The sequence below is a fragment of the Nicotiana tabacum genome, chromosome 4, assembly GCF_000715075.1.
Source record: "Nicotiana tabacum cultivar K326 chromosome 4, ASM71507v2, whole genome shotgun sequence".
Lineage (NCBI taxonomy): Eukaryota > Viridiplantae > Streptophyta > Magnoliopsida > Solanales > Solanaceae > Nicotiana > Nicotiana tabacum.
In genome coordinates, this window is record NC_134083.1 from 54,591,427 (window position 1) to 54,605,793 (window position 14,367).

Consider the following 14,367-nt stretch of genomic DNA (forward strand, 5'->3'; position numbering starts at 1 on the left):
AATCGACTCACTTAGTCTTATAGACTAAGTGCCATCACGACACCTGTGGTGAGATTTTGGGTCGTGACAACAACTAAATAAGACTAACAATTAATCATTTCAGAACATGATTATACTTTTTTTTAAAATTTTATTTTATAACTTGCACACAAGTTCTAATATAATATAAAAATTTAGTATTGATCGAGATGAGGTACACGCATATCTTAAAACTAGGAATTTCACATTAGACAACATAGTAATTTGAGTTTCATTAATACTTAGGAATAGTTGTTTAATTAATTTCTCTATAATTTTGAAATAGTTATTTAATTATTCTCCTACTATTAATAGTCTAGGAAAATTTAATAAATTTTTGCCTCTTAGTTCAACTCCTTATGTTTGGCTAATTCTCACACACCTTTTTTTTTTTTTTTTTCCCTTTTTCGTTAGGAGTCTTTATTATTTGGAAAATTTTTTGAAGGACTAATTTTTCAAAAAGTATTTGGTGAAATATCAAATATTTTTATAAATATTTTAATCGTCAAACTTGCGATGGTTCTAGCAGTCCGTTCCATGTTCTTTTTCTCTAAGCAAAAAGTTTATGTATTAACTGTTTTATTTTGCATGCATGTATTTGTATTAGTACTTGAATTTTGCATTCATGTATATTGTTAGAACTTTGATTATAATACCAAAATAATTTATATTATACCTAGTCTTGCGGGAATCGAACCCTCATCTTTACTAAAGAACCCACAACTCTTACCATTGAATCAAGACCTCTTTTGTTACTGGGTTCGGTAATATATATTTATATAGATTTAGTAAATATATTAATATAAATATAGAGTTTCGAAAAAAGTTACTGAATTCGCCCAAACCTACACCCACTACTGTAGCTCCGCCCCTATTTGTAGGCATATATTTCAAGATTAGTTCATTATAACCCATCATCTTGGAGTTCACGCACTTTTATTTTGGAGTTATATTAGAAAACTTCTGAGAATATCTTATGAGGATGTTTCATTATAGTTTAGCATGCATAATAAGACAAATAGTGTGTTCTGCTAATACTTTAATGATGCAAATTTTGGTACACTGAGAGATTTTTTTGGATTTCTACGAGCATAACCAAAATTGAAAAATACTACTCCCGCAATCATGACGATGGCCACATCCCAAAACTAAGACAGGACACAATCTCTTTCGTGATCTAACTTCAAAAGTTTCAATTTTAATTTATTTAATTACACTTTCAATTTATAAATCAAACATAATTTTTAATAATATTTATATAATTTTTAAAAATAATTTATTCGTTGAAACTAAAATACATGCGCAACGCACGCACGTATCCTAAAACTAGTGCATGTGAAAACTTGTAAAAAGAAGATTCAAATACATTTCATATTCAATGAAATGATCTTGCCATATTATTTGGTAATGGTTGGTGGAGTGGTTAGTTGTTTTATCAGTTCAACAGCATTACCTACCATAATTAAAAACACGATCACTTGCTTTTTCTCGGGGCTAAATGGACTTCATTAGCTTCTAACGGTATCCTTTGAACTTATGTCTTGTTAACTAGATCGAGAATTAAAAAGGTCTTAAAATCCAGGACATTATCATTTCAACAGGGATTCCATTTCTTTTCCAATGCAGTTTTCACTCTTATCACCGGAAGTTCTAAGAAAAGGAAAAACACACACACACACACACCTGCACTCCTCACCAACGGACAAATTCTCTTCCCCCCCCCCCCCTTCTTTTCCAGATAAATAAGCCAAATGCTTAAAGTATTAGACTATCAGGTAAATAAAAAAAATACTATGGGTAACCACCCCTGATTTATTGTGGAATTAATTTGTATCTTCGAAAACAAGGCATGTAACATGCCACAAAAGGTTAATTTACATATATAGTGTAAACTTTCTTTATATTAGTTAAATCCTAAAATTATTAGTTAAACATGATATTGGAACCTGAACGATGTTCTGCACTCTTAAGAAACTGTATGTATCATATCCAGCACAAGAAGATAATTTATTCATTCACGAAGATAAATTAAAGCATATATATACAGTCGAAAAAAAACATATATATATAGTCGATATTTATACTCCACTTTTCCAAATTTAAGGAGAAATGGATTGCTTAACATGCAGAATCTGTTCGAGTGTAGGTTTATTAAGTACCCCCAAAAAAAAAAACTCTGATACAATGGAAACCAGAAACTGCACGCCAATTGATGAAAAGAATTCAAAATATTTTATTTTACAGAAGAAGAAAAAACGAAAAATGGTGGCAGTAAAAAAAGAAAGTGTCTCAATATTCCGTCGCTCTCATATGCAACCAAAGCAATTCAAGGTGAGTAGCAGTCATAGAGACCTTGAAGCTTGGCTGCAAGAATTAAACAACATAAAGAATTAGCAAATAACATCAATTAAAAAAACTATGAATATCTTTAAATAGGTAAAAGATAAAAAAGATTTAACTTATATACTAGTGCCAAAAATTTCAGCGTCACGAGTGTATGTTAGCAAAGCTACTTGGCTTATTTTTCTTAGTTACTGATCCAGTTCTTAAGAACAATAACAAGTAATTTATGTAACCTTATGGTGTAAAATTTCTTTTACATATATTGTTTACGTGCGTAGAAGTTAAACTAAGAAATAAATGCTAAACTAATTAGAAAACAACTTACTCAATGATTTGAGATGTCTCTCCAGTAAGAGTCGCTTGCTTCTTCATTACCCATAATTTGGTCCCAGGCTTCAAAGGTGGACGTTGATGCAGATGAAGGCTGCATTATCAGCTCTTGTTTTGGGTAGATATCGCTTGTGTTCTCGTTTGGCATTTTACTGATATTTTTCATTTGATCATTTCCAATAACACTTGATGACGTGCTACATGTGCCACTCAGTATCAGTTGATCACCTCCTAATTTAGTGTCATTAATTTCCTGATAATCTAATTTACCAGAAAAATTATTTGCATGTGTGAATTCTGCATTTACATTTGAGGATTTGAGACCAAAATCAATTAATGAGTCACTACTGTTGGATAGAAATTGCTGGAAGGTAGAGTTGTACTCTTGAAGCTGATTATGTGACCCTAAAATTTGGTTCAAAGCTTCTATATTTAAGGGAGAAGTTGTTGCAGTGGCATTTCTAATTAGAGAATTAACTAATAAGCTAGAGTTCTGTAACAATTGGATTTGGTGAATTAGTTGAGTCGTATCTGAAAACAAGGAATTGGTGAGAGTATTATTCATATCGAATTGAGGGTTGATGGAACTAGTATTAGTATTGATAAAACTGGAAGTAAAAGCAGCAAGAAGTTGAGGAGGCAAATTCCCAATTAAGGCATTAAAAAGGTTGATATGATCAGTTCTAGGCCTATGAGTTACAGGGTCAATTCCCATCTGCAGAAGTTTCTTTCTCAGATGAGTATTCCAGTAATTCTTGATCTCATTATCAGTTCGTCCCGGTAGACGTGTTGCAATTGCTGACCATCTGCAACAAAATAAACTTAGGGGTGTCAATAATACAGTTACCATATATCAGTTAATCTAAGAGATTTATACCCTTCCGTTTCATCTTGTTTCACATAGTTTGACTTGACACGGAATTTAAAAAACTTTTTAATATTTGTGGCGTTAAACACATCATACTTAACATTTCTTTGGTTCTAAGACTTTTGAAACTTGTGGCCGTAAACATACCATAATATTTTTATGGTTATAAAGCTTCTCATCATTAAGAAAACATAGGAATGTGTCATTTTTTAGAACAAACTAATATGTGAAAAGGAAGGAATAGTATATAGTACGCATTACGTACTTGTTACCGAGGAGTGAGTGGAGTTTGACGATGAGTTTTTCTTCATCTTCAGAGAATTTGCCTCTCTTGATATCAGGCCTGAGATAATTAGTCCACCTAAGGCGGCAGCTTTTTCCACAGCGATTAAGTCCAGCAAGTTTAGGAAGAGCTCTCCAATTTTCATGGCCATATTTGTGGATGTAATCAACTAGCTTTTGATCTTCTTCTGGAGTCCAAGGACCTTTTTTTAGCCCACTCATATCATCAAATTCTGCTGATCTTCTCATCTTTCCTATACCCTTTGCACTATATGTGAGCTTTATATATCAGTCTACTACTTACTCGATTTAGTTTTCCTGTTTCTAAGAAGGAGCTATTAATATATATATACTAGTGTTTAGAGGAAATTATTTCATCTATGATGTTTATGTTTCGTGCTCCTTTTGCATTTCTATCTTTGGAGTCTTGGGCTTTGGGTGAGGGGTTGGTTGATGACTAGGACACTTTGCTCCTCTCTTTGGTTTGTTACTTTGTCCTCATTAATTAATTGTGGTAATATGTTATGATGATTTACTCTACTATTGCCTTGAGATTCGGTTGGATATATAATTTATTTTTTTTGTTAACTGTGAGGTACACAGCTCAACTTGCGTGCACCTGAATTATTCTATCAGATACCTATTATCTCCCACGTGCATATGTATCGAGTAACTACTCACTCTAAAACTTAGAAAGGAATTAAGAACTCGCCTAGTTTTTTGGATACTAGTCATTACCAAAGACCGTTTGAATCAAGTGGTATCATCTAACGCTACTTTGCCAAATAAATAGTTACTATTTATGTGTGTGGTGTTTGTGTGCGTGGCACATGTGCAGAAATAATATTTTGTGTAATGTTAGCATGAGATAAATGTAAGTGAATAATGAAGATTCATATAATCGATCACAACTTGTTTGAGATTTAGACGTAATTATTATTGTAGCAAACTAACACATAAAATATCAGTCTACATCGATAGAAAATAATTAAAATTAGATATCAATTTAGGATAAGAATTAAGTAAGCCTCATAGTAAAACCCAACGGCCACAGACTCAAAATCGTGTACAAGACGAATTGTGATAATATATATGTCGACATGCGCCTTACACAAAATTATTTTACATACATCGCTGACTGACCTTAAGGCAAATTAGATGCTCAGATTCCTTCATATTTTCTATATAGGTTAAAAGATGGAAGACTTTGTTAATTTAGTTAATCTATCTTCAATTCTTCATGGTTGTTTTTATTCTTATTTCACATATCTTGATCACAAAATATGCCGATAAATAATATAAAAAACAGCATATTAAGGGGAAAATTCACTAACCTTAAGTTTAACTAACTTGAGTTCACTGGTAATTTCTTTGTGTTATAGTTCAAAGTTGATATAGATTGACTTCAATTTTTCTTTACCACAAGGCTAGTGGGACAAGTTATGCAATATCTACGCAACGCAGGTATTTGTGTATGCTTTACGCTATATATTACACTCTATGTAGAAGATTAGCAGACAAAAAACATATGTCAAGAAAAAGTCTTCTCAAAGTGTATAGTAACTTGTTTAAGTTAAACACTTTCTTTGAAATTAATGGGATTAAAATTTTAGCAGTTTAAACTTGTACAAGATGTCGGACAGTTTAATACATTGTCTTATTGGGCAATTTCATTTTAATTACCATGGATTAATAAAGAATTTGCATAACTGTATCTTTTTCTTTGTGTGCTACATCAAAAGTTCAGGAGCTCACGAAACCCCTATTGTCTTTTGGGACGAACTACCGAACCAATTCTTTTCTAACTTCTAACGACTTATTAGAAAATCATTCTTGTAATTACAAGTCAATTTGGATGCTTCTATAACGTGATAATTATGTTGCTCTATCTACAGTTTTAGGATTACTATATTGAAAGGAATTAAGGGGAATGGATATTCTATTACTTTTTAATTCACAGAACTGCTAGCAGCTATATGCATTCACTTGATGGAAACGTAAAAATTGCATGGGGTGCCAATTTGGTCGTCTCTTTTTAACTTGTACCCGTTTTATTTTTTTGTTTGTATTCATACTTTTTTTTTTGTGGTTAAAAGCGTTTTAAAAAGACAATTTTGCCCTTCGTTAATAAAAGATTATTGACAAAACTGTAAACTGCAAGATAAAACTTCATCATGTTTTGATATGAAATTTTAGCAAATAAACTAAATAACTTTAACATGCATTAACAAAAACTCATTAGAAAATTACATACTGCAAGACAAAAATTTATGCATGTTTAGTCTGAAGTTTTAGCAACTGAACTAAAAAACTTCAGCTTATTTAGACTGAAGTTTCGGATAAAACTCATGACAAAACTGTAGACTGCAGGACAAAACTTCAGCATGTTTTGGTATGAAATTTTAGCAAATGAACTAAATAACTTCAGCATGCATTAGCAAAACTCATTAGAAAATTACATACTGCAGGACAAAAACTTAAGCATGTTTAGTCTGAAGTTTTAGCAAATGAACTAAAAAATTTCAGCTTGTTTCGACTGAAGTTTCGGATAAAACTGATGACAAAACTGTATACTGCAGGACAAAAATTCAGCATGGTTTGGTATGAAGTTTTAGCAGATGAACTAAATAACTTCACCATGCATTAGCAAAAACTCATTAGAAAATTACATACTGTAAGATAAAAACTTAAGCATGTTTAGTCTGAAGTTTTAGCAAATTGTTGCGGCCAAACGCACACGTAAATATACGCGTTCGTCAAGTAATAAAGTGATAAGATAGAGTGTCGAACCCACGAGGACTTGTTATCAACTATTAACTAGATCAGACTATCCTAATAATCTAAACAAGGATTAAACACAAAAGTAGTGATGCTAAAGTAATTAAACTAAAAAGAAAATAAATAATGAACTCTGAACAAAGGAAGAACAAATTTTTATGTTATCAATGTAATGAAAACGATCCAAAGTTATAGGCTATCTAACATTCCTATTGTATTCTTCAATTGAATTGACTAACTAATTCATCTAGCTTATTGGTTGACATGGTTAATATTGCTCATAAGAATCTGTCGAGTTCTTACTCGTCTATTCAAGCTAACCTAATGCTTATATGGCTATGGAGTTAGAATGAGCAAGAACGTATTTATAATTCCAGTACATCAACCAAGCAAGGTAATTAGGTATATGTCTATCCGAACAGCGAATCTGTTCCCTGATGCCCAGGTTCAAGAACTTGCTCTACTAAATCCTATGTGCAATCTAGAATTCTCACTTTCGAGTTCAATTCTATATTCGTAGATAGTGTTCAATTAGTGATCAAGCAATCAAATAATTAAGCGCAAGATTGAATAAATAAACCACTATGATAAATCAAGAAAGCAAAATCAATATTCGAATAGCAATAATCATGAAAGAACCATAACCCTAGAACGTAAAGTTTAGCTCCACATAGACATGGTAGCCAAACAACAAATCATACAAAGAAACATAAAAATTATGAAGTTTGGTGGAAGAAGATGAAATCCGGCTTCCACGACGGCTCCTTGCTCTCCCTAGGTCGAATCCCCTTTAAAATGTGTGTTCGATGCCCTAAAAGAGGTATTTTTGACATATATATATATTGCATACAAAAGTCGTGGGCCAAAGTTTTCCTTTTCCTTTTCTGAATCAGCTTCAGGGATTGATGCTGGGGTGGACGCTTCGCGTCCGCCTCGGCTTCAACTTCTCAGCATCGCATGCTAAGGTGGATGCTTCGAATCTACCCTCTGTTCCTCCATCCATGTTGTGCCCAGGTGTCACGACCCAAAATTCATTAATGGTCGTGATGGCGCCGGACACCGCGGTCAGGCAAGCCAAAAAAAATAAATACTTAATTTGGTTCTCATTTTTAATATTTCTGAAATCATATTTCCTTCAATTAAATAGTAAAAGATGAAGTTTACAAAATAAATAATAATATCTTTAAAAATTCAAATACAGTGCAACCTATAATCGCCCAAAATTCGGTGTCACAAGTACATGAGCATCAACTAGGAATATAAAATAAAATACAACATCTGTCTGGAATACAAATTGGACAGGAAATATATAAATACTCTGAAGGAGACTCTGCTGACTGCCGACTCGTAACGTGGAATGCAGCTCACCTAAGTCCCCGCAATAACTGCGCCTCTGCGCCCACAAGGCCAATAGACATATATGCACCTGCATAAAAACTTGCAGTAAGTGTAGCATGAGTATGTAAATCAACGTGTACCCAGTAAGTATCCCGCCTAACCTCGAAGAAGTAGTGACGAAGGGTCGACTCCGATACTTACTAAGGGCCAACAATATGATAATATGAAATTCTAATTAAGCAAGATATATATAACAATAAAACTCAGAACAAGAAATTACTGAACAATTCAATTTATACCAATTAAAAAAAAAAGACTTCCAGTTCTATTATCATGCACAAAATTCCACCGAGGACGTTTGGCCCGATCCAGCATAAATATAAATTGTACACTGTCGAGGGTCGAACGGCACGAACTATAGATGCATATATTAATCTGCCGAGGTGACCGACCCGCTCCCATGAGAGTAGTAGAAAGAAATACCCCGCTCGCGGATCATACTTGCGACGCGGTCAAATATAAATTATCAATAAATCATAACTCTTTCTTGATTCTTTTCAAAATAAAGACAATTCAACTTGAAGCTTTTAAATCCTTAAAATCCTTGACTTAGTTCCATTTGGTACAATTAACAAATATAATCAATTAACGGTGTCCACAAAGCATGGTGTAAACCTAAAACTACCCGGACATAAACAAGAATAGTAGCTACATATGAACTCTCGTCACTTCGTGCGTACGTAGCCCCCACAAATAACAACACATATTAATTAAGTTCACCTATGGAGTAATTTTCCTCTTACAAGGTTAGAAAAGAGACTTACCTCGTTCCAGAATTCCATCACCGGCACCCAAACCCTTCCAATAACTCAAATTGATGCCCAGCGCTCCAAAACTAGTCAATAAACGTGCAAATCCATAAATACACACTCTAATATTTATTATAATCCAATTTATAACAATTCCTAACTCCGCTTGAAAAGTCGATAAAATCACCCTCGGGCTCACATGCCCGGATTCTAAAAATTTTCGAAGATAAACCTTACCCATATCACCACAAACTCAAATATATAATTTATTTCAAGTTCTACGTCCAATTTTGTGGTCAAAATCCAAAAATAAAATTTCTAGATTTTTTACTCAAAACCCCACAATTTCTATAAATTTCCGTGTTTAAATCCTTATACAACCATATATTTAACTTGTAATAGGTGGAAATCACTTACCTTGTGATGCTTGATAAAAATCTCCCCTTGAAGCTCTCCAAAATCGCCCCAGCCAAAAGAAAAAATGAGAGAAAATGGGCCAAATCCCGATTTTAAAAGAACCCTTCTGCCTAGACAACTTTCGCATCTGCGGTCCATTAGCCGCTTCTGTGGCTCCGCACCTGCGGAGATTCCCCATCGCAGGTGCGTCTTTCCATCAAGTCCATCCAAGTCCGCTTCTGCGAACAAAAACCCGCTCCTGCAATCATGCTTCTGCGGAGGCTTGACCGCTCATGCGGATGCGCATCAGCGCCCCCAACTCCGTATCTGCGGCCCTTGCCCAGGTGGTCCAGGACCGATTCTGCGACCATAACGTCGCACCTGCGGGCTCGTACCTGCGGCCCTTTCTCGCAGGTGCGATTGCACCAGACACCAGCTGCTTCAGCTCTTTCTTCAACTCCAATTCGATCCGTTAACCACTCGAAATCCACCCGAGGCCCCCGGAACCTTAATCAAATATACCAACATATCCCAAAATACATTACGAACTTATTCGAGGCCTCAAATCACGCCAAACAATATCGAAACTACGAATCATCTTCCAATTCAAACTTAGTGAACTTTGAAATTCCAAACTTCTATGATTAATGCCGAAACCTATCAAATCACGTCCGACTGACCTCAAATTTTGCACACAAGTCATAATTGACATTACGGACTAACTCCAACTTTCGGAATCGGAATCCGATCCCGATATCAAAAAGTCCACTTCCAGTCAAACTTCTCAAAAACCTTCAAAGTTCTAACTTTCGCCAAAAGACCCCGAAATGACCTACGGACCTCCAAATCCACTTTCGGACACGCTCCCAACACCAGAATCACCACACAGAGCTATTCCCAGACTCGGAATCCCAAACGGACAATGATAACATTGAAATGCACTTCAACCCAAATTTATGGAATTCTTTCAAAATGCCAACTTCCCCAATAGACGCCGAAATGCACCCGGGTCATCCAAAACCCGATCCGGACATACGCCCAAGTCCAAAATCATCATACGAACCTGTTGGAACCTTCAAATCCCAATTCCGAGGTCACTTGCTCGAAATCCAACCTCGGTCAATTCTTCCAACTTAAAGCTTCTGAAATGAGAATTTTCTTTCCACATCGTCTCTGAACTTCTGAAATTCAATTTCGACCACGCGTACAAGTCATAATACCTGAAGTAAAGCTGCTCATGGCCCCAAACCGCCGAACGATGCGCTAGAGCGCAAAACGACCGGTCGGATCGTTACATTCTCTCCCACTTAAACATACGTTCGTCCTCGAACATGCTAAGAACTGCACTGGAGTTGTCTGAAATTATTGTTTAACACCTCGTGCACCTACCCATGCTACCACAACCAGTTGAGAACATTTGCTCGAGCAAACCTAAAAATCCTCTCTTTTATCTAGTCAAAAAAGCCTTAGAGCCAAATTCCAACATGTGAAATCCTCTACCAGGTCTATTTCCAACATACAAACACCGTATTAATCACTACACGATGCACCAATACATATTTGCATACCTTCGCGGAATCTCCACCATGCACCGCGTAATTCACATGACCATAATAACATCCCCTGATAATAACAACCGAAATCCCACGAATCCGATGCTCACAACACACCTCATGACCCATATAAGTCTTGTTCCAACTTTTGCAATACTGCCACGACAGAGAAGATATGTAGAACTCATACCCACCTACCGAATCACAATTTATGGAGTCTCTCCTCCTGACAAGAACCACTACCTCATTCTGGACTGAATAAAAATATTTACTCTTTAATATGCTTTATATATATATATATATATATATATATATATATATATATATATATATATATATATATCTGATCGCACTGATCCCAGGTCCAATAACCTCGTCTCACCCAATACAAGCTGCTCAGGCAATAAACCACCTCAAACACTGCCAAAAATCTCGTATGAGCCACAATGTGCCAACAAGCTACAGATCGAAGGCGATACATAAGGAAAAATAAACTCTCGAAAGAACTACTCAACGCACGTAACTAATTAAACAACCGAAAGGATGTTATGAACCTTCCTCAGGAAATGAGAAGCAAAACACACAATAATAGCTATTTGAAACTGTACTCAATATTATACTGTTGCGGCGTGCAACCCGATCCACACATAATACCGTTGCGGCGTGCAACCCGATCCAACCATGATACCCGCGGCGGCGTGCCACCCGATCCAAACAACGTACCCGTGGCGGCGTGCCACCCGGTCCACACATAATAATCTAAGGAAAACATACCTCGAGCCGTAACGCTCATACTCACGAAATGCCCGAATATCAACCACAAGCATGTTAAGTGCATAATACAAATCCTGAGGAGACGGGTAGCGCCATAAGCTACAAAACTCAAGCACGACTAAGGTGCGATTATATCTTCTATTACATTACAAAAAAGAAAGTGGTAGACAAAATATTAAATAAAGTAATATGCTAATATTTTTTTTATTAACAATTCAATTATATTAAATATTGGATAATATAATAAAAAAAATACATAACAAAAAAGTTATTCGATTACTATATAAGTCCCTTTAATTTAATAGAGATTTTATTCATTAAAATTCAGATAATATTATTGACAAAAATAGAATAAAATTAAAAATAAAAAATATTTCAAGATTAATAAAATATATATATCTTCTCTTATATTACAAAAAGAAAGTGAGCAGATAAAAATATTAAACAAAGTAATATGCTAATAAATTTTTTTATTAACAATGTAAAAATACTAAACAATGGATAATAGCATAAAGAAAAATATAGAACAAAAAAGTTATTTAATAACTATAAAAGTCACTTTAATTTAATAGTGATTTTATTATTGGGTATATCACATTTACAAATAAGATGACAATTGAATTTATTAAAGCAATACGATCTAATTTGTTCAAACAAACACGGTCACAATCTATATCTATATATTATTAAAAGGAGAGGAAAAAGCCCTCTCCTTAATCCAAGTGGCAGCCTAAAAAAAAGTAACATGGCATAAGTAGTTAATAATTAGTTATTGGTTGTTATTTTTGAATTTAAATATCTATAAAATAATAAAATAAAATATTTTATAATAAAAAATGATTTTCTTTTAAAAAAATGCACATTCAAGTTGGAGAGTAGTTTCAAGTTAGTGTTTTTAAATTATTTTAAAATAAAAAAATTAAAATTACAAAAAATAAAAAACTTCCAATTTAAAATTTCTTTGTTTTTTAAATAATTTTTCTTTTTTTTTAAAAAAATAAAAAATTTATTTATTCAGAAAATATTATTGAGAATAATAGAATAAAATAAAAAATAAAAAATATGTATCTTCTATTATATTATAAAAAGAAAGTAGCATGCAAAAATTTAAATAAAGTAATATGCTTATAAAAGTTTCTATTAATAATCCAATAATACTAAATATTGGATAGAGTAATAAAGAAAAATACAAAACAAAAAAGTTATTTAATGCCTATATAAGTCTCATTAATTTAACAGAGATTTTATTCATTAAATTTTATATAATACTATTGAGAACAATAGGATAAAATTTAAAATAAGAAAATATTTCAAGAGTAATAAAATATATATCTTCTATTATATTATAAAATAAAAATAGTAGATAAAAATATTAAACAAAGTAATATGCTAATAAAAGTTTCTATTAACAATGCAATAATACTAAATATTTGATAATATAATAAAGAAATTAAAGAACAAAAAAGTTATTCAATGACTATACAACTCTCTTTAATTTAATAGAGATTTTATTCATTAAAATTCAGATAATATTATTGAGAACAATAAGATAAAATTTAAAATAAAAAAATATTTCAAGAGTAATAAATTATATATCTTCTATTATAATACAAAAGAGAAAGTAGTAGACAAAAATATTAAATAAAGTAATATGCTAATAAAAATTTCTATTAACAATTCAATTATATTAAATATTGGATAATATAATAAAAAAATACATAACAAAAAAGTTATTCGTTGACTATATAAGTCCCTTTAATTTAATAGATATTTTATTCATTAAAATTCAGATAATATTATTGACAACAACAAAATAAAATTAAAAATAAAAAATATTTCAAGATTAATAAAATACATATATCTTCTCTTATATTACAAAAAGAAAGCGAGCAGATAAAAATATTAAACAAAGTAATATGCTAATAAAAATTTCTATTAACAATGTAAAAATACTAAACATTGGATAATAGAATAAAGAAAAATATAGAACAAAAAAGTTATTTAATAGTTATAAAAGTCGCTTTAATTTAATACTGATTTTATTATTGGATATATCATATTGACAAATAAGGTGACAATTGAAATTTAATAAAGCAATACGATCTAATATGTTCAAACGAGTCCGATCACAATATAATTTAATTAATATATTTTAATATTGACCGCGCGATACGACCAGTAGTAATTAACTTAAGGGAGAATCCGCGCGTCTAGCGAAGAACGCTCAACTGCTCTTCGAGTGACGAATTGCACAGTTGATCTCCCTTGCACCTACTAATCCTTTTTTACGTAACTATATACTATTTATTATAATACATATATATGTTACAAACTTACTAACTTTCATGAGTTTTCAACATGCAATGATCATTCTTTGCTACCAATTTTTCTCAAGTGTTGCTTTCACAGTTCCCCCGTGTAAGTACAACGAAAAACGAACAAATTCATGTTTTATCAATTATCACCATTAGAATCCATATTTATTACTATAGTTTATATGCCAAAGAAGAAAAATATAGCAGTTTACATTTCATATAAGGCGTAGCTTTTTATTGAGAAAGGCCACGCTGCATGAATGAGTTCATACATACATTTATATATGTGTACATATAATAGATTGAACTCACTCCAAATTCACCGGCTAAATTCTGTCTCTGTAGATAGGCTTTGTTATGTCAATGATAAGCATTGTGACATCTGATGCTTGTCAGAGGCACAGTTTATTATTTTTGAGCATTTCTTGAATCACAGCAACAAGAAAAGTTATCGAAGAAACTAAGGAGTCGTTTGGTTTGAAGACAAGTGATGCTGGGATTAATTACACATTTACTGCTTTATCCTAGGATAACTTATCCTGAGATTACTGTTCCACCCTTTG

The 14,367-nt window shown here is 32.8% G+C and overlaps 1 protein-coding gene across 1 annotated transcript; it reads right to left on the bottom strand.

Annotated features, from left to right (window-relative positions):
• Positions 1-2,060: 2,060 nt before the first annotated feature.
• Positions 2,061-4,178, bottom strand: LOC107791379 (uncharacterized). Its single transcript, XM_016613433.2, has 3 exons — positions 3,825-4,178; positions 2,687-3,497; positions 2,061-2,382 (listed from the first exon to the last, which is right to left on the bottom strand). The coding sequence occupies exons 1-2, from the start codon at positions 4,088-4,090 to the stop codon at positions 2,687-2,689; spliced, it is 1,077 nt and encodes a 358-aa protein (XP_016468919.2). The 5' UTR covers positions 4,091-4,178; the 3' UTR covers positions 2,061-2,382.
• Positions 4,179-14,367: the final 10,189 nt, after the last annotated feature.